This window comes from Artibeus jamaicensis, unplaced genomic scaffold (assembly GCF_021234435.1).
Source record: "Artibeus jamaicensis isolate MK-2021 breed Jamaican fruit bat unplaced genomic scaffold, CSHL_Jam_final contig_384, whole genome shotgun sequence".
NCBI classification, from domain to species: Eukaryota; Metazoa; Chordata; class Mammalia; order Chiroptera; family Phyllostomidae; genus Artibeus; species Artibeus jamaicensis.
Window position 1 is genome coordinate 10,654,405 of NW_026521810.1, and position 24,556 is coordinate 10,678,960.

At 53.8% G+C, this 24,556-nt stretch overlaps 2 protein-coding genes and 1 non-coding gene across 9 annotated transcripts; 2 read left to right on the forward strand and 1 right to left on the reverse strand.

Annotated features, from left to right (window-relative positions):
- Nucleotides 1-4,864: 4,864 nt before the first annotated feature.
- Nucleotides 4,865-4,970, forward strand: LOC119050002 (U6 spliceosomal RNA). Its single transcript, XR_005082653.2, has one exon. It is a non-coding gene; the product is annotated as a U6 spliceosomal RNA (small nuclear RNA).
- Nucleotides 4,971-5,279: 309 nt separating this feature from the next.
- LOC119049992 (fumarylacetoacetate hydrolase domain-containing protein 2A) lies at nucleotides 5,280-13,850 on the forward strand. 7 transcript variants are annotated; one of them, XM_037146154.2, is made up of 8 exons: nucleotides 5,280-5,335; nucleotides 8,101-8,351; nucleotides 9,446-9,662; nucleotides 11,962-12,021; nucleotides 12,208-12,370; nucleotides 13,189-13,297; nucleotides 13,407-13,494; nucleotides 13,635-13,850. In XM_037146154.2, exons 1-8 carry the CDS (start codon nucleotides 5,306-5,308, stop codon nucleotides 13,695-13,697), a joined length of 981 nt encoding a protein of 326 aa, XP_037002049.2. In that variant the 5' UTR covers nucleotides 5,280-5,305; the 3' UTR covers nucleotides 13,698-13,850. The 7 variants fall into 7 exon arrangements, with proteins under 7 accessions (XP_037002049.2, XP_037002053.2, XP_037002052.2 ...); XM_037146158.2 differs by having other exon boundaries at nucleotides 8,173-8,351; XM_037146157.2 differs by having other exon boundaries at nucleotides 13,586-13,674.
- A 312-nt stretch (nucleotides 13,851-14,162) lies between these two features.
- On the reverse strand, nucleotides 14,163-24,160 carry GPAT2 (glycerol-3-phosphate acyltransferase 2, mitochondrial). The gene is made up of 21 exons (XM_037146141.2): nucleotides 24,098-24,160; nucleotides 23,850-23,963; nucleotides 23,098-23,171; nucleotides 22,599-22,703; nucleotides 22,008-22,136; nucleotides 19,675-19,774; nucleotides 19,167-19,300; nucleotides 18,749-18,848; nucleotides 18,446-18,641; nucleotides 17,988-18,124; nucleotides 17,742-17,824; nucleotides 17,316-17,434; nucleotides 16,510-16,580; nucleotides 16,175-16,433; nucleotides 15,947-16,095; nucleotides 15,754-15,831; nucleotides 15,189-15,320; nucleotides 14,989-15,109; nucleotides 14,825-14,890; nucleotides 14,561-14,616; nucleotides 14,163-14,279 (listed from the first exon to the last, which is right to left on the reverse strand). The coding sequence occupies exons 1-21, from the start codon at nucleotides 24,158-24,160 to the stop codon at nucleotides 14,163-14,165; spliced, it is 2,403 nt and encodes an 800-aa protein (XP_037002036.2).
- Nucleotides 24,161-24,556: the final 396 nt, after the last annotated feature.

Sequence of the window (24,556 nt, forward strand, 5' to 3'; positions counted from 1 at the left end):
AAAATAAACTTGACAGAAGAGAGGGACTCTCCTTGGCTTTATCCTGACTTTGAATTTCTGTCCGGCTCCTCCCATCTCTGCTGTTATCCAGGCTCCTGCCCAGCGCTGTCCTGGTAAGTGTTTAACATGCCTTGAAATTGTAGCATTTGTCAGTTTCTACGCTGGATTTCCAGCTCCTAATGTAATGTCGCCAAAGGCAGCGTTGGGGTGTGATGGCCACAGTGGTAGCCTTTATGAGAAAAGCCAGCCAGCAGGCGGGGTACCTTCCTGAGGGGCCCTTTATATTTATTCCCAGGTCACTTTCCGTGCCTGTTCCAGGGAGTAATCCCCGCATATCCCCTTGGCTGGAGGGCGCAGGTCACAAGGCAGAAACAGGATTGGCCTGACTATGTCTTTCTTTCCTGCTTTTTTCTTTCAAAGTGTAACTAAGCACCGCAAGGGTTAGGCCAGGGGAGGAGCAGCAGTGGGGTCCCCAACTTGGGGGTAGAGAAGAGGTGGATTCTGGGTAGTCTTCCAGGGTCAGACCCTGGGCCACATGACATCTCCACAGCGACGCAGATGCAAGCCTCCATGGGTCACCAGCCTTGACGGATGGGCATCAGCAGTAGCCAGGAGGGCAAATGACGAGACCCCCTTCCCCCACCACACACAGCAAAAGTTCCCCACCTGAGCTTGAGGACCTTGGCACAGTCCCAGCAAGGGAGCCGCCTGACTCTGCTGTCGGGTGGGATGGCCTGCTTTGGCCATGGGCTGGCCACTGTGTGGAGCCTATTCACTCTGACCACAGCCTGGTGGGCAGGATCAGGAGGCTGAGCTGAAAGGTGTTAAGACCTCTCAGCCATTGACGAGCAGAATCAGGACTGGACCCAGGATGGGGACTCTAGGCTGGACGTAAGCACTGAACCATGTGCTTCACAATGGGCCACAGAGCTCCAAGTAGGGAAAGCCCATCTGTCTCTCCACTCGTCCACCAACCACCATCCATCCCTATGCCATCTGCCACCCATCCTCCCAGCATCCAGCCGTCTGCCCCTCTGTTTGTACATCTGTTTCCCACTCACCTACTCAGCACTTCCCCGATCCAGTCACCGGTGTGTGGAGGGGCAGCTGGCTATGAACCCTCCCCAACTCATTTTAAAGACCAGTATTACCAGGATTTTTTTTAAAAAAACCTCATGAATAGGATAAAAAAGAAGAATTATAGGACATTCTCAACTATAAACAAAAAGGTAAAAATCATAATATTAGTAATCTCATTTCAGCCATGTAAGATATATATGTGATATATTTAACATCATGACAGATTTGGGTTTATTTTAGAAATACAAGGTTTAACATGAAAAAATATAAGCACTCAAGCCCTGGCTGGTATAGCTCAGTGGATTGAGCGAGAGCTTACAAACCAAACAACTGCGGTTTGATTCCCAGTCAGAGCATATGCCTGGGTTGCAGGCCAGTTCCCAGCAGGGGACACACTAGAGGCAACCACACATTGATATTTCTCTCCCTCTCTCCTTCTCTTCCCCTCTAATGATAAATAAAAATCTTTAAAAAAATAAAAAATATATAAGCACTCTAGTATCCAATGATATGGGGTATCCAGGAATCTGTATTAATTGCTTCCACTGAAAACAATACACAACCTGGCTTTGCCAGGGTCAGCGACAATCGCCTGGACTGTCTGAACCAGCTGGTCATAAAAGAAATGTGCAGACTCTAGCTGCCTGTGGAGTGAGCTCAACCAGATGCTGATTAGAGAGGAAAGTGGGATATAGGTGGGGCCCAATGTGTACGGGGAGAGAGCCCACAGCCAGTGCCAGAGCCAGAATGGTCAGGACTTATCCTGTGCCTGCACAGGGCCAAGATAAGGGGGTCTGGAAGCACCTCCACTCACCTGTCCCATACCCTGCCCACTTACATAGGGAAATTGCATATATCTTACAGGGAGGCTGCAGGCCTAGTCAGCCCTTATCCAGACTTGAGATCCTGGAGAAGGGGCAGCGTGATGGGAGCAGGTGTGGCAGGAGGCCTGGTGTGGCCCTGGAAGGCATCAGGGTCTTGAGCAGGCAGCTGAGCACAGCCCTCTCTCGGGTAGTGTAGCTCCCAGTCAGGAGACTGACTGTCCAACCCACAAAGTCCCCCTGACAGCCCCCGACCGCCCGGAGCCATCAGTGCTAGAACTGGGCTCTCTGCCAGCTGCTGGGTACCTTTTTGTTCTGTTTCTTGACCAGGAAACCTCAGCTAGTCTCTAACTCACCTGCCCCAGCCCTGCCTGCTCTGTTCTCACATCTGGACTCAGGCACAGGGCCCGCTCTGCTCAGGCTTCAAAAATTATCAAACTGTCGTGTGGATGCAGGATCTATGTCTACCCCACTGCTCTGCCTGAGCTGGCCCTTGCATTTACCCCAGCGACAAAGGCCCTCAGGAGCTCCTCTCTTGTGACACCCTGGGGCACCCTGAGGGCACTGAGCAAGGTCAGCTGATCAGTCTGCTGCCTCTCTAGCATTCTCCCTCCTCTGGTGGTAACCCCCAGTCTCTGTAGGGATCACTCTGCCCCTCTATCCTAGAAGTCTGGGACCCTGCCTCCAAGGCCGGCCTTAAGCCCATTGCTACATGTCTCTCCTGGTCAGTGAATGGTTGAGGGTGGGCACCTGGAGCCAAGGAGGCCCAGGAAGACCCAAGCCTGGAATGCTGGGAAAGGCTCTCCTCCCTCACATCTGAAGCTTCATGGACGTGAGTCCTGGGGCCGGGGCTGCCATTTTGTCACTGGCAGGGGGGCATGAGAATGAAGTCAGAGCAGAAGGGACGGCTGAGGGATGGAGACTGAGAAAGTGGGGGGAAAAGGGGGAGGGGTCAGCCCTGGAGCTCAAAATGAAACTATACCTTAAGGAAGCCCCTCCCACTCTCTAGATTCTTATATGAGCCATTATATGAGCCATTCATGGGATCTCCCGCCCCCAACACTCCACTGGAAGCTAGTTAGAACTGGGCTGTGGAACTTTTAGCATTTTAGCATTAAAATGCTTGATTCTTCTCACCATGGATCATGTTTTCCATCTTTTGGAACGTGAGTTATCTTTAGATATAAGATCTTGTAAATGTTACCTTGTTGGCTGCTGGATATTTTGTAATTTCTATAAACATCATTGAGCTTGGCCTGTGATGTAGTTAAACTACTTGGAAACAGTTTGATCCTTTTGGGTCTTGATTTTATAATCTGTCCGTGAGGTCTAGGGCTCATTATTCCCTGCAGAGGCAAGGCCTTCTTGCATACCCTACCCTGTGTCGCACGATTTCTGTCGTTCCAACCTGACTAGGGGAAAGAGACACTGTTCCTGGCCTCGTGCAGTCTCTTGACCCTGTTCCCACTGATTCTTCTCAATGGTGCTCTCCCTAGTCTCAGGGAGCTGCTTCAGAGGCATGCACCGCCGAGGACCCTGCTGAACACTTGAGGAGGAACCGCTACAGAATGCCAAGTTCTCTTTCTGCCCAGGCGTCTTCTCTCCAGTACTGTCCTGCAAACTCTAGCTACCGAGGTCCTACTGGGCCCCCAGCTCCCTGTCTGCAACTCATGGACCATGCTGGCCCCACCTCAGTCCCCCTTTATTGTGCCACAGCCTGGACACCGTTTCAAAGCATTAAGCAGGGACCTCATTTGTTTCCTGTCTGTTATCACTGTTCTTCACTACCTAAGGCCCAGTTTCTTGAAAACCATTGTTTTGGATATTTGTTTGAGTTTTTTTGGTGGTTTCATGCAAGGATAAATCCTGTTTGTTACTCCATTTGTTCAGAAGCGGAAGTCCTCCTCTCCTCGGCTTCTGGCAGGTGTGGCCCCCTGACCTCTGCCTAAGTTATGTGTCCCCCTGTTTTTCTGACGGCTCCTCTGGTGCTGTCACCCTTATAGGGTGGGCCTCCTGACTGGGACTTGTGCCAGGTTCACTAGTGCATCCCCCTGTTCACACTCACCCCCATAGGTTCCATTTCTATCTCTGTGTTGACCTCTATCTTGAAGTCAGACTAGAGACCCACACTCCAACTGCCCACTCTGCAGTGGCCCTTGACTGTCCCACATGTACATTAAACACTCTCCATCCTCTCCCCAGAACTGCTGTCCCTCCAGAACCCATTTCTGTAAATGGTACTGCCATCTATCAGGCCTAGGAGGCGGCCTTGTCCCTCCTTCCCCCACCTCTTGTCCTCATCGGGGACTGTCATTTCTACCTCTTGCACACCTATGAACTCCCATCATCTCCAATGCACACCAAGCCACCATGGCTCTCATCTGCACCACTCTCACCCTGACACCTCTCCTTGGAGGGGTGACCAGAGTAAAACTACTCAAATGCAAGTCTGACCATGCATTGCCCTGTGGGGACCTTCCAGTGGCCTCTTGTGTTCTAGATAAGACTCAGACTCCCTTCTGGGACAAGTAAAGCCTGTGATGATCTGGCCCTTGATTTAAGTCCTGGCCCTCTTGCCCACAGCCCCTTATAGGTCGTTATTTGCCAGAGGCCTAGAGAGCTTTTGTAACTGTCTGATTTAATTAAATCACCTTTCCAAGAAAATGCCTGGCCTCAGACGCTGGAAATTGTGCCTCCTACTATCCTGCCCTGAGCCCAACGCAGCATATGAAGACAGGGCTGCTGCAGATGGTGGTAAAAGGCGGTACCTGGGGTCAAAAATAGCGGTTTCCCGCCTCACTGCCTGTATCATCTTGCGCAAAGCACATCCAACCCCATATGCAAAGAGGGTGCAATCATCCCTCCTGTCCACAATAATCTGCCAGAGATTTGTCTTTGTTGACCAGCGCGCTATTAATTTGGTTTTTTCTACTGCATTTGCCCAATATCAAAACGGTACCTGTGTGCTCGCTTGGCAGCACATATACTAAAACTGGACCCACACAGAGAAGATTCGCATGGCCCCTGCGCATGTATGACACGCCAATTCGAGAAGCGTTCCATATTAAAACAAAACAAAACAAAAAACGGTGGCCGGCTCAGAGGCAGGGACCCGACGCGGCGCGGGGTGAGGGCTGGGGAGGGCGGCGCCCAGAGCGCAAAGCGAAAAGAACCACTGGCTCTCTGGTCGCTGTAAGCACAGGTTAAGGTCTAACAAGCTCCCGCGGGGCCACCTCCCAGGCCTAAAAGTCCAACCCGCAGAACACCAGCCTTCCCGCGCCTGTCGGCCCCGCCGTACGTGACTTCCGGAGCAGGAAGAGGAGCCCTGTTATTGGGCATCGTACGGGACGTCACAACGGAGCGCCGCCTCTGCCGACAGCTTATTGGAGAGGACACCCTGTGCAATGCAGTGGGGGTTCCCGGCGCTCGTAGTGGTAAGGCGACGTGGCACCAGTCTTTAGGTGCCCTGCAACCCCAGACTCTGGTCCAGCGAGCCTAGTCCGATAGCGTTGGGGCGCCCTACAGACCGGCCGCTGCGGCCAGGTAGGTCGGGTTCCGGTGGTCCTGCGCGGGCATTCCCCCACGGGAGGCGCCCCGCCTAGGGTAGGACTGGACCTCGGACCCCGGCTGCTCGGACCACACGGACCGGCCGTCGTGAGCGCCCCCTACGTGCAGGGGACCAAGCTAAGCCTGTAGGGAAATCGAGGGATTGGCCCAGGGTGCCGTGAGTGTGGACGGATGGTGGGATGCGGTCCCAGGTACACACGTCTCCAAGTTGCGATGCTTGTGCGCTGTTTGCGCCTCTCGTTCTGGCGGCTTTGCCTAGGCACCCTTTGGCAGAGTTGGATGGAGCTCGGGCCCTGCTGCAGAGCGGTAACCGCGGAAGCACAAGGGTCACTTTCTGACTGGGTACCTTGGCAGGTGACGGCTCCTTTTTAAGCATCAGTGCCACGGCCTGTAAAATGGGGCTCACTGCCTGAGGGTATAGTGGTAGGCCCAGGTGAGAACCTGCAGTCTGTGTGGCCTGCGGTAATCTTGGAGAGCAGGTGACCAGCCTTATTTCTGAGGTGGCAAGCCAGCAGGTGACCAAGTTTCCTTGAGCATGGCCGAGAGCAGGCAGGGTGTCTGGGTCTCTAGAGGGTCTCCTGTTGGAGGTCCCTACTTCTCACACAGTCTTCTGGGCTAAAGTGCCCTGGGGGGTGAAGGTGGGAGTGGGCTACAGCTGGATTGTCTTGTTTGCACACCACCTGGGCTTGGATTCAAGTCCCAGCTCTTTTCCCTCCTTAGAAACCTGGGAGAATCCCTTAACTTCGCAAAACCTTGGTTTTTTATCTGTAAAATGAGGCTAACAATACCAACCTTCTACAATCATCATAATAAATCAGACGATGTGGATAAAGCACTTAATGAGACCTGGCATTCAGTGGGAGCAGTTGCTGTCGAATATACAGGGTCCAGCAGGAGTAACGTCTGCTTGAGTGTGGTTGGTAGGGTACGTGACTGTCTCCAGTGAAATGGATAGCAGTTTGAACATTTCACCTCAAGTGTTCTGTGGTGTGCTTGAGTGTGATATTGCTATATTACAGAATTATATGCTTAGGATTTTATAATAAACAGGTGTGTTATTTGTGCCAGACCCTGTATTTTAGCGGATGGAGCATCTGAGTGTGTGCAGTTTGGCTAGGACAGACTTTATCAGTGGCATGGTTGGACCTGTGTTAGACAGGACGGCAGGAGGCTTCAAACCCTCGTTTTCTTGTCAAACTCATCAGCCAGCACAGTGGTTAGCTCGTACCTGGGTCTAATGCATCTCTAGATGAACAAGGCAGATGGAATCATTGGGGTGAGAACCAGGAGTCTGGGACTACCTACACATGCCTGAACACAAAGACTTGGTCTTTAAAGTAAGGAACCAACTATGGAAGGGACTGGTTGGAGACCAGACTTAGGTTAGAAATAAAACAAGATGAAGGGGTTTGTTTTTGAGTGAAGCTTGGAACTTGAAACAGGGTCTGAGCCCTGTCAATACCTTCTAGGTGATTTGAAGAGGGAAGGCACAGCCATGCTTCCTGAGCTTGGCAATCACCAAGCTTTCCCAAGTAGTGAAAAGTCAAGCCCCTGTTCAGCAGAGAGTAGTGGCTAAGAGCCTCTGTGTCCCAGGCACAGTGGACTCAACAGTAAAAGAGACAGACGAGGCCACAGAACCAGAGAGGAGACAACCCATAGTTGCCTCTCAGACCTAGGCCCTGCCCCTTTCAGCCTGCCTCAGGCAGTGTGTGCTCCAGCAGGAAAAAGTAAATGTTTACTCTCTGAGGAGGTAGGTGGGGGCTGCTCCTAGAAGGTGGAACAGGAGGATTATGGCTTGATAATGTCAGCAGGGGAAAGCATTTTAGTAGGAGGGTAACAGGATCAAATTGGCATTTAAAGACGCATTTGTGGCAGGTGTGAAGCCAGTTTCCCCAATGGTTATTTGCATGTGACTTGCTCCACTTATCTAACTCCAAGTCCAGTTTAGCATCACTTCCTTAAGAAATTAGACAAGTCTTCCTTCCGGGAAACCAAACCAACAGGTAGCTCTTTTGCCAAGGAGCAGGGTAGCCTCGCTTTCCTTTCTCACCTACTCTCTTAGTCAAGAGCCTTAGAAATCTTATACGACAGCAGCCTCAGTTTATAAAGGGGGAAACTGAGGCCCAGCAGGGTGATTATCCCAAGGCCACAAAACTCCACTTCATCACACTGCCATGATCACACTTTCAGGACCCTCGATTGTCACAGCAGAAGTCCCATTGCTGAATCACATGGCATCAGCTGTTAACATCAGTCTTCCTTGTGGGCAGCATGGCAAGGCTGAGTATGTCTGAGCTACACTGTTTGTGCCAGTGCCACGTCGTGCCAGGCAGTGTACGCTTTCAGAAAGCACTGGATGAAGGAACGCCGGACTCCCTGGCACCTAGCTTAGAGCCTGACATGACGTATTTGCTCCTTTAGAAAGGGGTCATGTGTGCATTGAACTGAGCGAAAAACCATCTTATGAAGTGTGACAGGATGAAATAACTTACAAACCCAGACCCCTTCCATGTGGTGTGCCAGAAGCTTGGGCTGGAGCTCGAAGGACCTGGGGCTGCAGATCAAGGGGCTTTGGCCCCTGGCGAGCTTGCCAGCACCCTCTGTGCTCTGCAACCTGCTTTTTTCTCCATAGACTCTGATGCTGTTCCCTGTTAGAAAAAGGTTGCTCACAGCTCTGCTGCATGCTCAGTGGTGGCCCTTCCAGCCCTCCAGACACATGAGACTGGTGCAGTTCCAGGCACCCCACCTGATGGGACCTCATCTGGGCCTGGAGTCGGGGAGTGGTGGGGGGGTCATCAACCTCAATGCCTTCGACCCCACCCTGCCCAAGACGATGGTGGAGTTCCTGGAGCAGGGAGAGTCCACTCTGTCAGCGGCGAGAAGGTAAATCAGTGGGTATCATCGCCCTGTGGTGGTTGCCCTGTTTCCCCTCTCCTTTCTCCCACCCCCTCCTTGGCCTGGGAAACAGGTCCAGCAGCTAGCTCTTTTGCAAGGGAGCAGGGTAGCCTCTGCTTTCCTTTCTCCCGAATTCTCTTAATGCAGAACTTTAGAAATCTTAATATGACAGTAGCCTCGGCTTATAGAGGGGGAGACTGAGGCCCAGGGAGAGTGATATCCCAAGGCCACAGAGCTCCACTTCATCGTACTGCCTTCTCCGGGGGTGAGGTTGCTGCTGGCCAACAGGGTCTGGGACCTGCAGTCCTAAGTGGCACTTTGGGAAGTGGGGGGACTGATTGGACTCTTGGCTCCTTAGGGGAAAGAGGACTGCAAAGAAGTTTTCTTAAGGATTCTTGGGTTTGGGCTAGATTAGATAGGGACTTCTGAAGCCAGGAGCCCTATGGTATCTGTTCTAAAGGTACTGATGGGCAGTAAGAGCACTCTGAGATACCATTTGTACCTTTTAAGCTGGCAAAAATACAAATGTTAATCTGCACACAGTATGGGTAAAAGTATGTTTCCTAAACTTCATGTTCTGCCAAGGTTGGAGCCCACGTCCATATCCCTGGAAGGGGTGTGTCTCTACAGTATAGTAATATGTAGCCATAATGTATTATTATGGCGAGGTCTTTAAAATATGTATATGGTACAGTTTTAATAAGGTGTATATAGTATGGAATCATTCATATAAAATGAGGAGAGGAGAAGAAGAGAGTAGCTGTGAAGAGCTGCACAGGACACAGGGTGTCTCCGAGGCCCGAGCAGGGGGGCCAGGGGAAGGGGAAGAGGTAGAAGCAGCACCTTCTCAGTCACTGCCATCTGCACCTTCCAAATTCCCTTACATGGATGTGTGTTACCCAGCGGGGGAAAGGAAATCCAACTGGATAAATATTAAACAGTGCTCTGATGTCAAAGGATAATAGTTGGCCTTGATTTTCACATTAACTCTGATTTAAAAATGTATTTTAAACAGCAAAACTTGTAGCAGGACTGCTGGCCTATTCCCAACCAGCCCCTCTCTCCTGCTCTGGTCTCTGCAGGGCCTTGGCTGCCCAGCTGCCAGTCCTTCCACGGTCAGAGGTGACCTTCCTGGCTCCAGTCACACGGCCAGACAAGGTGGTGTGTGTGGGCATGAATTACGTGGACCACTGCAAGGAACAGAACGTGCCCGTGCCAAAGGAGCCCATCATCTTCAGCAAGTTTGCCAGCTCCATCGTGGGGCCCTATGATGAGATCGTCCTCCCGCCTGAGAGCCAGGTCGGTGCCTTCCCACCGCCCTCTTGCATCACTGGGGCCATCACAAGTGTGCATGGCACCCAACTCAGTAGTGCATTAAACAGAAACCCAGGGACAGTGATATGGGGCTTATACAGTAATGAGACTGGCCTGGGGGGAAAAATTAGTAGAAGAGAGACCTTTCCATTTATTCCCATTTGGAGTATAAAAGTAATATATCTTCACTGTAGACAGTTCTAAAATTTAGCATGCACCTTCTAAGAATAAGGACAGTCTCCTACATGAACATAGTAGTGTTATTACAACCCAGCAAATTAACAGGAACAATCTCTAGTGTATAGCCCACCTGAGAGATGACTTTCAGTTTGGGTTCTGTTTTGTTGTTGACCCAGGATCAGACAAGGCCACACATTGTATTTGGTTATGTCTCTTTAGGGCCTGTAATCTACAGAGATCCACAGGCATCCACAGCCTTTTTGTCAGAAAGACCCAGTTAGTAAATATTAGACTTGCAATGCCAGATGGTGTCTGTTGCAACAGTTCAGCCTCGCCACTGTGGTGTGAAAGTGGCGTGGCTGCCATACAAATGAATGAACGTGGCTGTGTCCCGGGAAAGCTTTGTCTGCAGGGACAGGCAGCGAGTGGGATTCACCTGCAGGCTGTGCTTCGCTGACTGCTGATCTCTGACCGCAGCCTGCCGCCCTTTTCTGTCATGATGCTGACATTTGAAGTCCAGGCAGGCTGTCTCATAGTGTGTCCCACAGTCTGGATTTGCCTGGTTGTGTCCTCATGATTAGATTCAGGTTAAACACTTTGTCAGGAGTTCTACACAGGTGCCTCAGTCCATTTGGGCTGCTATAACAAAATAGACTGGGTGGCTTATAAGTAACATTTATTTTCCACAGATCTGGAGGCTGGAAGTGCAAGATCAAGGTGCTGATAAATTTGGTGCCTGGGAAGGCCACTTCCAGGTTCCTGGATGATGTCTCCCTGTTCTGGGAGGGAAGGTCCAGGGAGCTCTCTGGGTCTCTTGAGGACACATTCTATTCATGGGGGCTCTGCCCTCATGGTGATCACCTCCCAAAGGCCCCACCTCCTATCCCATCACATTGAGGGGGTAGGTTTCAACATAGGGTTTGGAGGGACACACAGTCAGTCTATACAGCACAGATACTGTATCTTCACACTGCATCTCACTGGAGGCTCCTGTCAGCTGCCTAAAGCTTGCTCATTCATTCAGTTTGCTTGCTGTTCACTAGAGCTCTCCATTGTGAAGGTGCAGTTGTTGGAGACGTGGAACCATCTCACTGTCCCACCGTTTTCACCCCAGACCCCTGGTCATCTTTACCTGACTCCATTATTGCACCGGGGTTAGAAAACTGCTTTTCTGTCATGCTTTCTCCTCTTTATTAGCTGGCATTTTGCGAACAAAGGCTGCCTTTTTTACTCCATTCCTTTAGTATCACTGTGAATTCTTGATTTTTATTTTTATCCCATATATTGTAATCCATCATTTATAGTCTTTCTAATATGCAAATGATCTCAGTTTGGCCATTGGGGGGGCTTCAAGTTGGCCCCATCCCCATCACTTTTTGAGCCCTTTCCTGCTTTCTGTCCAAGATAGCACAGGCTTATTTTGTACTGTGTTGGACCTGGGATTAGTCGTTTCCCTGAGAGAACCTGACTCCTTCTAGTGGGTATCGATACTAGAGACAAGGTGGGGCATCAGGTGTGCTCATAGCCACTCTGGATCGTTCAGAAGATCAGGCAGTTTGAAGGGTTAGGTTGCATCTGTTTTGTAGCACTTTGCTGATTCGGGAAAGGCTGAGTGTGTTTTCATTTTTGCCGCCCTATGTATTTTTTGTGAATTGCTTATTCAAGCCTTTTGCCCACATTTATTTGGCATGTTGGTCTTTGTACCATTTAAGTGAGTTAATACATTAAAGCACTGGAATGGTGTCTGGCACACGGTAGGGTTAGCTGTTATCACTTGGTATCCATCATTTTTTGGAAGTATCAAGAGTGACTTTTAAATTCAGTCCCCAGACCAGTGTCGGTCCTCTAGTTACCATGGGAACTGTGCCTCCATCCAGTGGTGCTGCCTGCCATTGCCGAGGTTTATGGGTCTACAAGCTGAGAGGTGGGGCGCCCGCTCCCACTCAGCCCTGTTTTTAACACCCACACTCCTCTCTGTTTTTATTGTGACTCTGGGCCAGCAACTGACCCCATGTTAGAGGCCCAGGCTGAAGACATGGCGTGCAGCCCCCAGCACCAAACAGGCCCAGGCCAAGTGATTCACTGCTCCTTTCCTGCTTTATAGGAGGTGGACTGGGAAGTGGAACTGGCCGTGGTCATTGGGAAAAAAGGCAAGCACATCAAGGTGAGGTTGAAGGAGTGGTACCCACTGTCCCTGGCCCTGGGAAGTGGTCAGCTGGGGTACCTGCCTTGTCCCTCACCTAGCACCTTCGGTGAACTCTGGCTACTAGTGTGGAATAAAGGCTTTATTATAGGGTTTGATGTCACCGTGACCTAACCTCCCATCTGGCCAAATCCCTTGCCCCCCTAGGCCACAGATGCTATGGCTTATGTGGCTGGCTTCACTGTGGCACATGACGTAAGTGCTCGTGACTGGCAAATGAGACGCAATGGAAAACAGTGGCTGCTGGGAAAAACCTTTGACACCTTCTGTCCCCTGGGCCCTGCCTTGGTGACTAAGGACAGTGTAGCAGGTAGGTCTTTCACAGCCCCCATGATGACTCTCGAAGTGGGGGTGTGGGGGCGGCTCCATGTGGAGCCCCCTCCCCAGCTGCCTTTCACTGGTTCCTTAGAGAGCCAGTCTCAGCCGGGCCACGGGCACGTGCCCTCACCCCCTGGAAGACCACAGGTGCAGAGGTGGTGAATCTGCATTTATCGAGTGCATTACAAGAACAGTGCTCCCCTGATGGGTGGCTGGGCTTCCTCTACCTGCCACCATCTGGGAGAGGCTTTAGGCTGGAAGGAAGCAAAGCTGGCGCTTGAGCATCACCGAGACTGTCACAAAGCCCATGCATTTTCTTCAGTCAGGGAGATGGAGAGGACCAAGAGGATCTTGCCCAGCCACTGTGACCAGGGCCGCACTGGCTGTCAGCAAGGGCACCAGGAGCCAGGAGGGAAGAGGATGGTGCAGAGGGCAAGGCATGGCCCTTTAGGTTGGGGGTGTGTCCAGGGGTCTTTAGCCTCACATCACCTTGTTGGGTCAGTCAACAGTCAAGTTAGATTGTGTTCCAGCTTCTCTTAGAGGGTGTCTTTGTGAGTGTGTAAGATGAAAGTTAAGATAAATGTGTGGTTTGCCAGGATACTTACTGGTGGGCTGCCCCTCCCAGAATCAGGTGCAGGGGTTGTGCTGTCCTGCTCATGCCATTCCCCTGCTGCCTCACAGATTATTGACACTTTCACATCTACATTTGTCAGCCTTTGCTGTGGACAGATGTTCTTCTCTTTAAGGCAGAAAACTGCCATGTGTCTCCTCTCTGGCGGGGAGCTCCATGGTGGTGTTTTTGCATTTCAGATCCACACAACTTAAAGATCTGCTGCCGGGTGAATGGGGAAGTGGTCCAGAGCAGCAACACCAATCAGATGGTGTTCAAGACAGAAGAACTGATAGCCTGGGTCTCCCAGTAAGTGGGGTGAAGCCCTGACCTACACAGTCACCTGCAACCAAGCTGAGCCTTCCATACCAGGCTCTGGCACCTCAGCCTCTGGTCTCACCTGGCCCTTTTGCCCCAGGTTTGTCACTGTTTACCCCGGGGATACCATCCTGACGGGGACCCCCCCAGGTGTTGGTGTATTCAGGAAACCTCCAGTCTTTCTCAAGGTAGGTTGGCAAAAAGGAGGAAAGGGCGAGGGACCCAGAGGCCTGGCAGGCTTGGCTCAGACCTGACAAACCCAGGCCTGCGCATGTACAGATGTGTGTGTCAGGCTGAGGACTGACCACCTGCGGCCACTCCATTGCAGAAGGGCGATGAGGTCCAGTGTGAGATTGAAGAATTGGGTGTCATTATCAACAAGGTGGTGTGACGGCTCCTGCTGCAGGCCCTGGATGCAAGCTGAGAGGTGGGGCGCCCGCTCCCACTCAGCCCTGTACAGTTCCAGCCCACTCAAGGCTGCTCATCTGGGTAGAGGAGGAGGAAGTGGGACTCTCCTCTTCAATAAACTTCTCAGTCTAAAGCAGCAGCTTGGCTCCTGCCTGTCTTTTGTTTCAGGGGGCAAGAGAGGGCACTGTCACAGGGTGGGGAGGGAGAGCAGACACTGAGAATCTACACCAAAAGACACTGCTTGACTTGGAAAGAGGACTTTTCCAGGCTGGTCCCCTCATTTATCACACCATAGAATAGAGAAAGAAGCAAAAGACAGTAAGAGACGATCAAACCTCAACAATTTTATCAGCCAACCAAGGGTTTGCAGCAGCCTCTGGCTTCTGGCTTCAGGGCTCAGCTATGTTCTGGGGCTGAGAAGTCTCAGCACAGGCTCCTCCCCACAGTTCTAGCCACAGATGAATTGCCGGATGAACTGTTCCAGCTTTTCCTGATTGTCCCGGCTGGTGAAGGCAGGGGACAGGTGGAGCATGGGGCCAGCAGGGCTGGGTGTCTGCTGCAGCACCTGTGCCATGGAGAAGGGCTGCGAGCACTCACCAAGGAGGATTCCTGCAGTGAGACCCCCGGCCTTAGGCCGCCTCAAACCATCCCCAGCACCCCACCTGGGAGCAGAATGAGGCAGTGGTTTGGGAAACCAAGAGGGACAGGAAAATCATCCCATCTCTCCAACTCCTGTCACCACACCTGTTCTTGAGGAAAACCCAGGGTGAGCACAGGTGGGCTTCCCTGAGCAGGTCTATCAGGTGGAAGCAGGGGGATAGGAGGAGGGTGAGAATGGCCTCTCACCCCCAAGTCTCTGAAGGTCCAGATGGCCCTGACGGCAAGACTCGGGTCCGCACACTCTGAGTGAGAGAAAGAAGTGAAGCTCTAGTGGCAGCCAGCCACTGGCACAGGCTTCTCTTCTCGCTGGTAGAAGAAACTGCCCAAGGCAGGGCTCAGACTGCACCCGGTGGCTCTCTGCAGCCCTCCTTCCTGGATGGGGCTGGCACTGCCCAGCAGGGGGCAGCAATCCCCTGCCTCCTGGGCACCACCTGGATGTTTGGGACTCACCGAAGAAGCCATCCTCCTGGGCAGAGGCCTGCAAGAACTGGAACAGCTGCTCCGCGTAGCCTGACTCTGGAGCAGAGGAGACTTAGGCCCAGCACAGGCAGAGCCCTGCCCGGAGCTCTCAGCCCCTCCCTGAGGACAGCCAGGGAGGGGAGTGCGGGCCTCACCTGTGTCGGGCAGCTGGCCCTGGTGGAGGAAGGCGGCGGCCTGCGCGAAGGCCTTGAGCAGCGGGCTGAGCAGGCGGCACAGGAAGAGGAAAAAGTCAGGGCAGCGAGGCTGCTGACTGAGCTGGAAGGGGACAGGCCAGTGAGGGCAGCTCCCACTGTCTCCCTACTGCTTCCTTCCCTGGTGGCTTCTCCCAACGCACCCTGAAGTACCGGCCCTCTGCCTCTTCGAAATCGTCACTGTCACTATCAGTGAAGTCCCCACTGGGTTTCCACAGCAGCTTGGCACTCAAATGCTGTCTCCCTGTGTCGCAGGCCTTCTGGGAACCTGGGGTCTGGGGGCCAGAGGAGCCATTGGTCCCTGCCAGGCTAGCCAAGGTTCAGTCCCAAGTCCCCCAGATCAGGTAGATGGCAGTCTAGGCACATAGAGGTACAACCAGTAAAAGTAGACCTAAGAGCCCACACAAGACCTGCTGAGCAGACCTGTAGGGTGAGAGGAAGTAGGCACCCATTCTCCAGGGCCACAGCCCTATGGATAAGAAATGTGGGGGCCGGAGGAGTGCAGAGAACCTCAGAGGTACAACTGTGCAGTTCTGTCATGACAGACATACAAGTCCTAAGGCACAGAGCTGCAGAGGCAAGACCCTGGCTTCCCTGTTTGCTTGGCCAGAGGCTGCCCGCCCACACATGGGACAGCTGTCACTCGGGGTGCGAGGCTGAGGGAGGCCAGACCCAGGCAGGAGCTTTGTCTCCAGCGGTTCTGCCTACCTCCTCAGCAACCAGGAGCCCGCACTGGATGAGACGGTCCAGCACCTCCTGACAGTAGCAGTAGGAAGACTGGCAGGGCTGGGGAGAAAGGCGTCTCTGTGGCCTCAGGAGAGCCAGGCAGTGGACAGGACAGGCACAGCCCTGCCACAACCCAGGGGCGCCCGGATCTCAGGGGGCTGGGGGGAGGCCTGACCTGCAGCAGTAGCAGGTCCTGTGGCAGCAAGTGTAGCAGCAGCAGGACCTGGTGGTACAGCTCTTTCTGGCTCAGCAGCTCAATGCCCTGCAGCTCCCAGGGCCCCTCTGGTGGCACTCTGCCTGCCAACAGTGCCCGGACTGCACAGGCTGGGGAGGGGGCCAGGTGTGAGGAAGGAAGCCATCCCCTAACCCAACACCGACCCACTCCTGGGCCACCAGGACTCACCACCCACGGCCTCACTCAAGAAGGCAGGCAGCAGCTCAGAGCTCAGGTGTGCCAAGCGCATGAGGCCTGGGCTGGACCGAGGCACCACCAGCAGGTCCCCCTGGCAAATGCGCAGCAGAGCCACGTGTGCCTGCAGCAGTTTCAGCGTGTGCTGTACCAGGCAGCGCAGCTGACCTGAGAAGCCCACGTCAAAGCCACGGAGCAGTATTTCCTCTGTCAGCCAGGCGAACTCTCCCAGGAGCTTGGACAGGAACACGCCCTGGGTGGGTAGTGGCAGGGCTGAGCAGCAGGGCCATACCACTCCCCAGCCCCACCTTCCCTGCCACACTGCCTACCTTCCGATGCTTGAACAGCAGCAGCGTCGCCATGATGGCTGTGCTCATCACCGCAGAGCTTGCCACACTGGCTGCAGCCAGGGTGGAGGGACGTGGCTCAGGGGACTGGGCCCGGCAGCGGGTTGCATCACCCAGTGTTTGGGCCAAGGACAGTCCCCTGCCTCCCTGACTGCAACCCTCCCACCGCCCCAGCAACTCCACCCAAGGGAAGGGGAGAGCAGGCCTGCCCGGTCCTTGGGGTCCACCCTTCCCAGTGGAGAACTGGCATTTGTCAGATGTGCTGAGACAGGCAGGGAGTTCGGGGACCTTTCCTGCGCTATAGGCCTACCCACCAACCCACAGCCTCTGCCACAAAGAGGTACCTGAGAAGACAGTCATAATGATCATTCTGTAAGAGCCCCTCTGTGATAGGTACGGTGTGAAGTCCCTCATGTGCATTTTCCCACTCAGTCAACGTTACCCCATTTACATACAGCTCAGGAGATCAGGCTCAAGAGAGGTGAAATGGGGAGCCAAGGCAGGGCCAGGGTGACCTTGGGTAGGTGGCCTAGACCCTGCCATCTGTCCTTCGTACACACTATCCTCTGTGGCTCAGGCAGCCAACTGTGTGCACTAATGAGGGGCTCCCTGGCTGCCACACTCCTCCTCACACATCACAAGTGGGTCACACATCACAAGTGGGTCACACAGAAGGGAGGGTCAGGTGCAGAGACCCGTTTGGAATGGAGGGCTCTGATAGCCCACTGACCCAGACAGGAGGAACAGCTCAGGATTGTCCCTAAAGGCCCAGACCTAGTTTCCCTTACCATTCCGGATGTGACGGCCCAGCCTCCTGACCAGGAGCTGGTCCTCTTCCTTGAGGGCCAGAAGGGGCCCAGTTGCTGGGGTCCACTCCTGCTCCTTCTCAGTGTCTGGGATGATAGTACTAGAAGAGACGCAGGTGGCGGGACTGGAGGAGCCAGCCTACAGACGGTCTTGGGGAAGCCTAGTGCTTTCTCAGAAGAGTTTCCCCAGGCCAGCCCAGCCCCAGGGCAGAGTTGGCCCTGTAACACCAGCTCCTTTCAGCCTCTGCCATTTCCCACACTCAGATTAGAGGCAAGAAGGGGTCCCAGGCACTGTTCTAGATGACCCAGAATATCTGGTGAGGGAAGGCTGGAGCTGGTGATGTCTGAGGCTCTTGCTGAAAGACCACCTGCCATGCCCTGGGGGCCCACACCCGCCCCTGCCCCTACCTTTGGCCCAGCACGATGGGCTGCAGCAGCTGCTCCAGGGTCTGCCTGCTGCCCCAACAGCTTCTGGCATTGATAGTGTACTCCTGCCCAGGATGAAGCTCTCAGGTTGCCTGCTTTCCTACCAGGAAACCTGCACACAGCTCACAGGTAGGTGAGGCTATCCTCACAGTGGTGGTGAGGGCCAGGCTGCCAGAGGCCCCAGAACAGACCTCAGCTCCTACCAGCTTTGCCCAACAGACTCCGTACCTGCAGGGAGAAGGGCTGGGACAGGTGTACACGAACACAGGTCTGGGGGCTGCAGCACCAGCCTTGCAGGCTCCGAAGGACAGCCAGAGCTACTGTCGACAGCCCCAGTGGGGCTGTGGCCTGCAGGGAGGAAGAGGCTGAGGGAGCTGGCTCGCCTGGAGCACTGCTCTCTGCTCAACTTTATCTCACAAATAGTACATGACTATGACTTCTCTAAGCTCGTTTTCTCATCAGTGAAATGAGAAATCCCTCCCTAGAGGGGTTTTCTGAGGATGAAACAGGGTAACAGCATCAGCTTGGCAGGTGCCACAGGATGGTTGGGGAGAACTCTTTTGTACCACCCTGACCCGAGCCCTGAGCGGCACTCAGCCACAGGACACGATGTACAGTGTCTTCTCTGGAGATGGTATCCACTTGGAGTCCCAAGGGGCAGGGGGGTCTCACGTGGTGTGCATCACGTGCATCTGGAACCAGGTCATAGGTGACGGCCACTGGCACCAGCATAGCATCTGGGACGACGCCCACCTGGACCGCCTGGACCACCAGTCCCAGCCAGGCCTGGCCCAGGGCTGACAGCCAAGTGCCCTGGGCCCCAGGGCGCTCTTCCAGGAAGATAAGCAGGGGCTGCCTGCTGACCAGCAGCTGCTCCACAACCTAGATGGAAGTGGGGAGGTAGTGGCAGAGGCAGTATCAAGGCCAGCACAGCACTAGGCACCTATGCCCTGGCTTGGCCCCATACAAACACCACTGGGGGCACTCACCGCCTGGACCAGAGCCCTTGCAAGAACCCCCTCAGAGTTGTCCAGGGAGAGGTTGGCCTCTGGGGGCAGGAAAATCCCCCCAAGCTTCCTCAGCAGAGCTCTGTGGGACACAGGGCAGATGGAGCCTGATGAGGGAAGGGGCTCAGGAGATGGGACGAAGCAGGAGGTTAGTGAGAGCGCTGGCCCACCCAAGGCCAGCCTGGATTCTGCCTGAATGTACTGAGGCCAGGCATGGCCCCAGAAACCGTAGCTGACCATCTATCTGAGCCCACAGGCTGGACTGGTAGAAGGTTGGGAGCTAAAGGGCCCAGAAGAGGGCCTGTGGGGAGCTGCTGCCAGCACACCCCCACCCACACCCCCACATACCCCTCCCCGGCCTGGGGGCTGCCATATATGTGTAGGGCCACACAGCTTTTACCTGAGGACAGGGGAGCAGGCACAGGGGTCCCAAGCCACACGGAGCACGCCCAGGCCCTGGGAGAACAGCACGAAGGGCAGTAGGAGCCCATCCAGGAGTGACTTGTGGGTAGAGAGGAGGACGAGTGGCGAACCCTGCTTGGGGAAAGCCAGAGGGAAATGCCAACCCGTCTCCACCCTGAATATCCAGGGAGTGAAACCCTGCACCTCCACACCCAGGGCAGCCACAGAGGGACGAGGGTTCGGCTGTGCAGTTCTCCCTTGGAACACATTTCCCAAAAGGAGAGCCACTCTGTTGACAACCTTTAAGGTAACGCACTGGTGTAATGGCTGTTAAGACCATGACAAAAAGACATGAGAGGAAGCCCATTGGAGCAGAGCTGTGAGACACGAAGAGAAGGTCATCCAAGAGCAGTGGGGTTTTCCCACCAGGGGATGGAGCTGGTCCTGACTCCGGGCTTGGCCTAGCTCTGCTCCTTCCACCTCATCCCATTGGAGGGAAGGCTTACCGCCTGGGCAGCCTGGCGGACCATCTTCATGTGGCCCTTGTGGAGCTGTACATTCAGGAAGAGGCGGTTCAGGAACCACAGTACTGCCCAGCTGAACAGCCTGGAGAGCAGCAAGAACCAGTCTGAGGTATGGTGGGCACTGCCCACAAGGCAGGGCCCCCCAGCATCTCAGAGGGCCTCCAATGCTGTCCCTATTTTACAGAAGAGAAAAGTGAGGCTGAGAGGTTACAGAAACTGCTGAGTAGTGGAGAAAGCTAAGAAATACTAGACTGGCAGACAGGCCTGACACCAGAGCCCAGGCCCGTGGGATGCTGATACACCGCCAAGACCTGCTGGTACAGCTGCTTCGCATTAACTTCAGAACATCTCCCTGCCCCAGTTTACCCCAAAGGAGATTAGCAGACTAAGATTCTCTCCAGGAATAACCTGGCCTGCTCTTTGCGAACTGCTGGGAAAGGTGAAATAAAAAGGGAGGACTTTGTGTTACAAGAAGGAAAGGAAAATTGAAAGGGACTGTCTTTCAATGAGAGCGGAAGAGTAGATGCAGGTAGCATGATGAGGTGGCGGAGAAGCAGCATGGCCGCCTCTGGTGGCATGAGGTAGGGCATCGGCTGACAGTGGGTGAGGCTGAGAAAGGGCTCTCGGACCGCAGCCTGTGCCCCTTGGAGAACTGCACTCAGAAGGAAGCAGGTCCACACCATGTTTTCTTCTCCGGCAAGGTTTGGCTGCTCCGATACAGAGAAGGCAGGTTGCTGGGTTCAAACACAACCAATTGTGCCCAATGACTCCTTCACAGGGGCGTTATTATCGTGATGAGCCCTGGGATTGAAGCTGCATCAGGAGGGGCAAATGCCCAGTATAAAGGTGGCTAGGTCAGCGGTCTGGAAGTCTCAAAACAGTCAAAAGAACTTTTCTGTGGAGAGCTGGTCAGAGTCACCAACCTCCTCTACTTTCTATCCTTCCTTAGTTAACTTCTCAGCTCTGTCAGGACAGCTGAGCCTGACACACTGCATCCTGTGCCCTGTTTCCCTCCATAACTCACCTGTGCCCTCACTTTAACCATTATCCCTGTACCAAAGCTCTGCAAATGTACAGCTCTTGCCCCAGCCTCCCTTCTGAGTTCCAGGCTCACATAAATAAAGGCCTCCACCAGCACATCAGGTATCTGAAACTCTATATCCAAAACATCCTTTGTGGAACAAACTCACTCCTCCCAAACCAACACCCCCTATCCACATCACCAGGTACTTGGCCAGAAACCAGGTCACCTGTGAGTTTCCCCTTTTCCCTCACTGCCCCACCCTGACCTCCAGTCCGTCAGTGAGTCCTGTTAATTTCACACTGGTCTCTCAATCCATTTGTCCAACTTCTACCGCACCTCCCATCCAAGCCATCACCATGTCTCTGCTGGACTAATAAAACAGCCTCCCAGATGGTCTGTTCTCTACTCTTGATCCTAATTAATCTTGTTGTAATTCCTTACTTAATTAAAATCTTTCCACTACTTGTCACTACACTTAGAAATCAAAATCAAAACTTCCTGTATGGCCCTGTGTATCTGGTCCCTTCTACCTCTCATTTCATCCCCAATAGCTCACTGACCAGCTACCAGCCACCTCAGTTCCAGAGCAAACCTGGCCCTTTCCTGTGGCCATAGCTAATGCTATTCACTCAAGTGGGGCTGTTCTGACCATCTGTGCACCCTTTCCCCCAAGACAGGCTCCTTTCCCCCTTTCCTCCCTGTTTTGCAAGTCTCTTCCTCCCCTCCAGGTGGTCTTAGCCCCAGCCCTATTCTGTCCCTGCAGCCACGTGAATCTCTGTTCGCTGACCTGTGCACCCCTTTATTCCCCTGGAATAGCACCTGCACCTAAAGGGAGCTCAAACTGTGCAGACGAATGTGAGAGGGAGCAGGTGGTGACAGTGGGATGGATGCGGAAGGCTGGGGGGGGCTGATAAGATCAGGGAACCAGTCACCACTGCCCTTCTCCCTCTCTACACAGGAACCTGACCCGTGGAGATATGAAGACAAAGGGTGATACTGGAGTCTGGGCCATGACCGGGGGGGTTCCTGGAGTGACCCCCAAGACATTCAACACCCAAGCCAGCAGTGGTGAGAAACTGGGCTGGAAGCTGGGGGCTGGCTCAGATCAAAGCCACATCCCATATCCAACTGGTCCCACTGAGGAGCCAGCTGCTCTCAAAAGGTCTGTGTCCAGGTCAGGGGCTCCCTCGGGCCCTCTGGTAACACACCATCTGGCTCCCCAGTGCAAGTCTAGTCCTTTCCCAAGCCCAGTCAACACTCACTCTCCAGAAGGGCAAAGGCACAAAGTTACCTGATCAGAAAGGGGCGAGGCGGGGCCTGGATGTGACCCAGGATGCGCTGTACCTCTTTCTTCACAAGGCCGGGCACCTGGCCTTCCCCGGCCCCTCCTGGGGCCCTTCCTGAGATGACACTCTGCACACTATGGTATAGGGGAAGTGGTGTCAGGCGGGGCCATGCCTCAGTTTCCTGAGGTCATTTCCATCAGCCCCACAGCCTTCCCAGAGCACAGTTTTGTCTTTTGTCTCCATTTTTTAAAAGATATTTTATTTATTTATTTTTCGAGAGAGGGAAAGGGAAGGAGAAAGAGTGGGAGAGAAATATCAATGTATGGTTGCCTCTCATGCATCCTCTGCTGGGAACTGGCCTGCAACCCAGGCATGTGCCCTGACTGGGAATCGAACCGCGATACTCTGGTTCGCAGGCCCGCGCTCAATCCACTGAGCTACACCAGCCAGGGCTTTTGTCTCCATTTTTAAGGCAGGGACCTAGGCAAAGCTAACATTCTAGAAGCCAGGCCTCTCAGTCACCCCTGCCTAGAGCTTCTGTCATTCTTTCAGGGATCCTAGAAGTACCATCCCAACCCCTGTCCCTGCCTCCTCACCCAGTGCTTTCCATGACCTTCTGTAGCTCATCCCAGCAGGGGGGTATGTGCTGTTCCAGGGACCACAAGAAGTAGCAGAGCCTCCGAACCAGCCAGCCCCGAAACCTGAGCACAGCCCCAGAAATAGGGTGAAGATCTTTTACAGGGTCTACCTCCCACTAGGACCCAGGGAGGGTAGTCCATGAGGAAGGGATCACACCCCAATCCCATGGTCTGGGAACACCTGAGCTTGGCTTATCACAGAGCAGGATGAGGAAGCACCTGTCCCATTCCCACCCCCTCCCACTGAGTGGGGCACCGCCACACAAAGGGCAACCCATAAATGCTAACAGGAGGAACTGTAGGAGAGTTTCTGTCCTTCTCTGCCTCTCCTGCCTGTGGATGTGCAGCAAAGGGCAGGGACTTCTTTCCCATTGGAGGAAGAAACTGACACCACAAAGCAAGGTCCTAGCAGCCCCACACCTCAGGGCCCCGCTTACCCCTGCCTTTGACTGACTACCTGGTGTTCTCCTCCTTTACCAGGATCACATTGCAGAAGCCCAGATCCATTATGCTTCTGTGGAAGAGGGACTCCTGCCCAAGAGAGGGCGAGGATAGCATGCATGACTTTGGGGGGCCTTTGCAAACCAGCAAAGGAGAGCCCCTGCTCTGTCTTCACAGTCTCTGCCTGGCAGACTATTGTGCCTGCTAGGAGACAGGACTGTAGCACAGCATTTCCCAAAAGATCCTGAAGCTTATTCAGGAAACAGGGTCCTGTGGTCGGAACAGAAGGGCTGCCTTCTCTACAGCACCAGCCACTTGGAGAGGGGCATATTAAAGTCGCTGAGGTCTCTAGTTTACTGCAGAGAACATAGATGTAGCCTGGATCTCCACCGGAACTGTGGATCTCATCAGTACCAGCACATGAGGCATGGACACACAGGAAGACCTCAAGTCTGTACTGAGTATTGGGTGACTCTGAGTGGGTGGACCCCCCAAAATGAACAGCAGGACTGTGCAAGCATGCTCAGACCCCAGCTCTCTGGCCACACTCTGTTCTCTCAGGTACCTCTGTACCTCCCTACCCAACTCTCCTAGGGCTGTGAGCCAGCCCCAGGCCAACAACACAACCAGTGCCTCCATTCCCCTGAAAGAGAAGAGCATAGGCATGGGCAGGGAGGGCCAAGCCTGGAAGGACATAAGGGAAGCCATGGCTCCCACAGCCAAGATACCCCCAGCTCCCAGGGTGGGGCTCAGCCTTACATTACTCACCCAGCTCTTGGGGGTGCAGGTCTGGCAGCAGCGACCCACAAAGGGGCGATATTTCCCCAGGAATGGGGTGATAGCCTCTAGCTTCGTCCCCAAGCCTGAGGACCACTGGCTGGTCTGGAAAGTGGCCACAGAGAGAGATGGGAAGACTCAAGGTCCTTGGCAGAGAAAGGAAGCCTCCAAGAGTGAGGTGCTCAGAAGGGGAGGTGGGAGGGCAGAGGATATTCTGGGAATGGAAGGGGCCATACTACCTCCTGGCCATTCTGGCTGCTCCTCTGCTGAGTTTGGAGTCTAGCTCCCGAAATGGAATCCATGGGGCCCTATAAGATCTGAGAAAGGCCACCTACTTCTCTTCCTTTCACCACAAGAGCCCGACCTGGGGAGAGATGGAAGGATGGAAGGGCTACTGGAGTTTGGGCCACAACCTGGATTCCTGTGGTGACCACCAAATTTCCATCCCTGGGACAGGCAGACAGCATCCAGGACAGCAGTGATGAGAAACTGGGCTGGAAGCTGGCTTAGACCAAAGCCATGCCCCATACCCAACTGGTCCCACCAAGAAGCCAGCTGTCCTCAAAAAGTGTCAGTGTCCAGATCAGGGGCAACTTGAGGGCTAACATAAAGGAAATCAGTTGTCTTACCAGCAATACCCACCCCACATGTCCCAGCACAGATGAGGGCTATATGGGAGACTCAGACCCCTTCTGTAC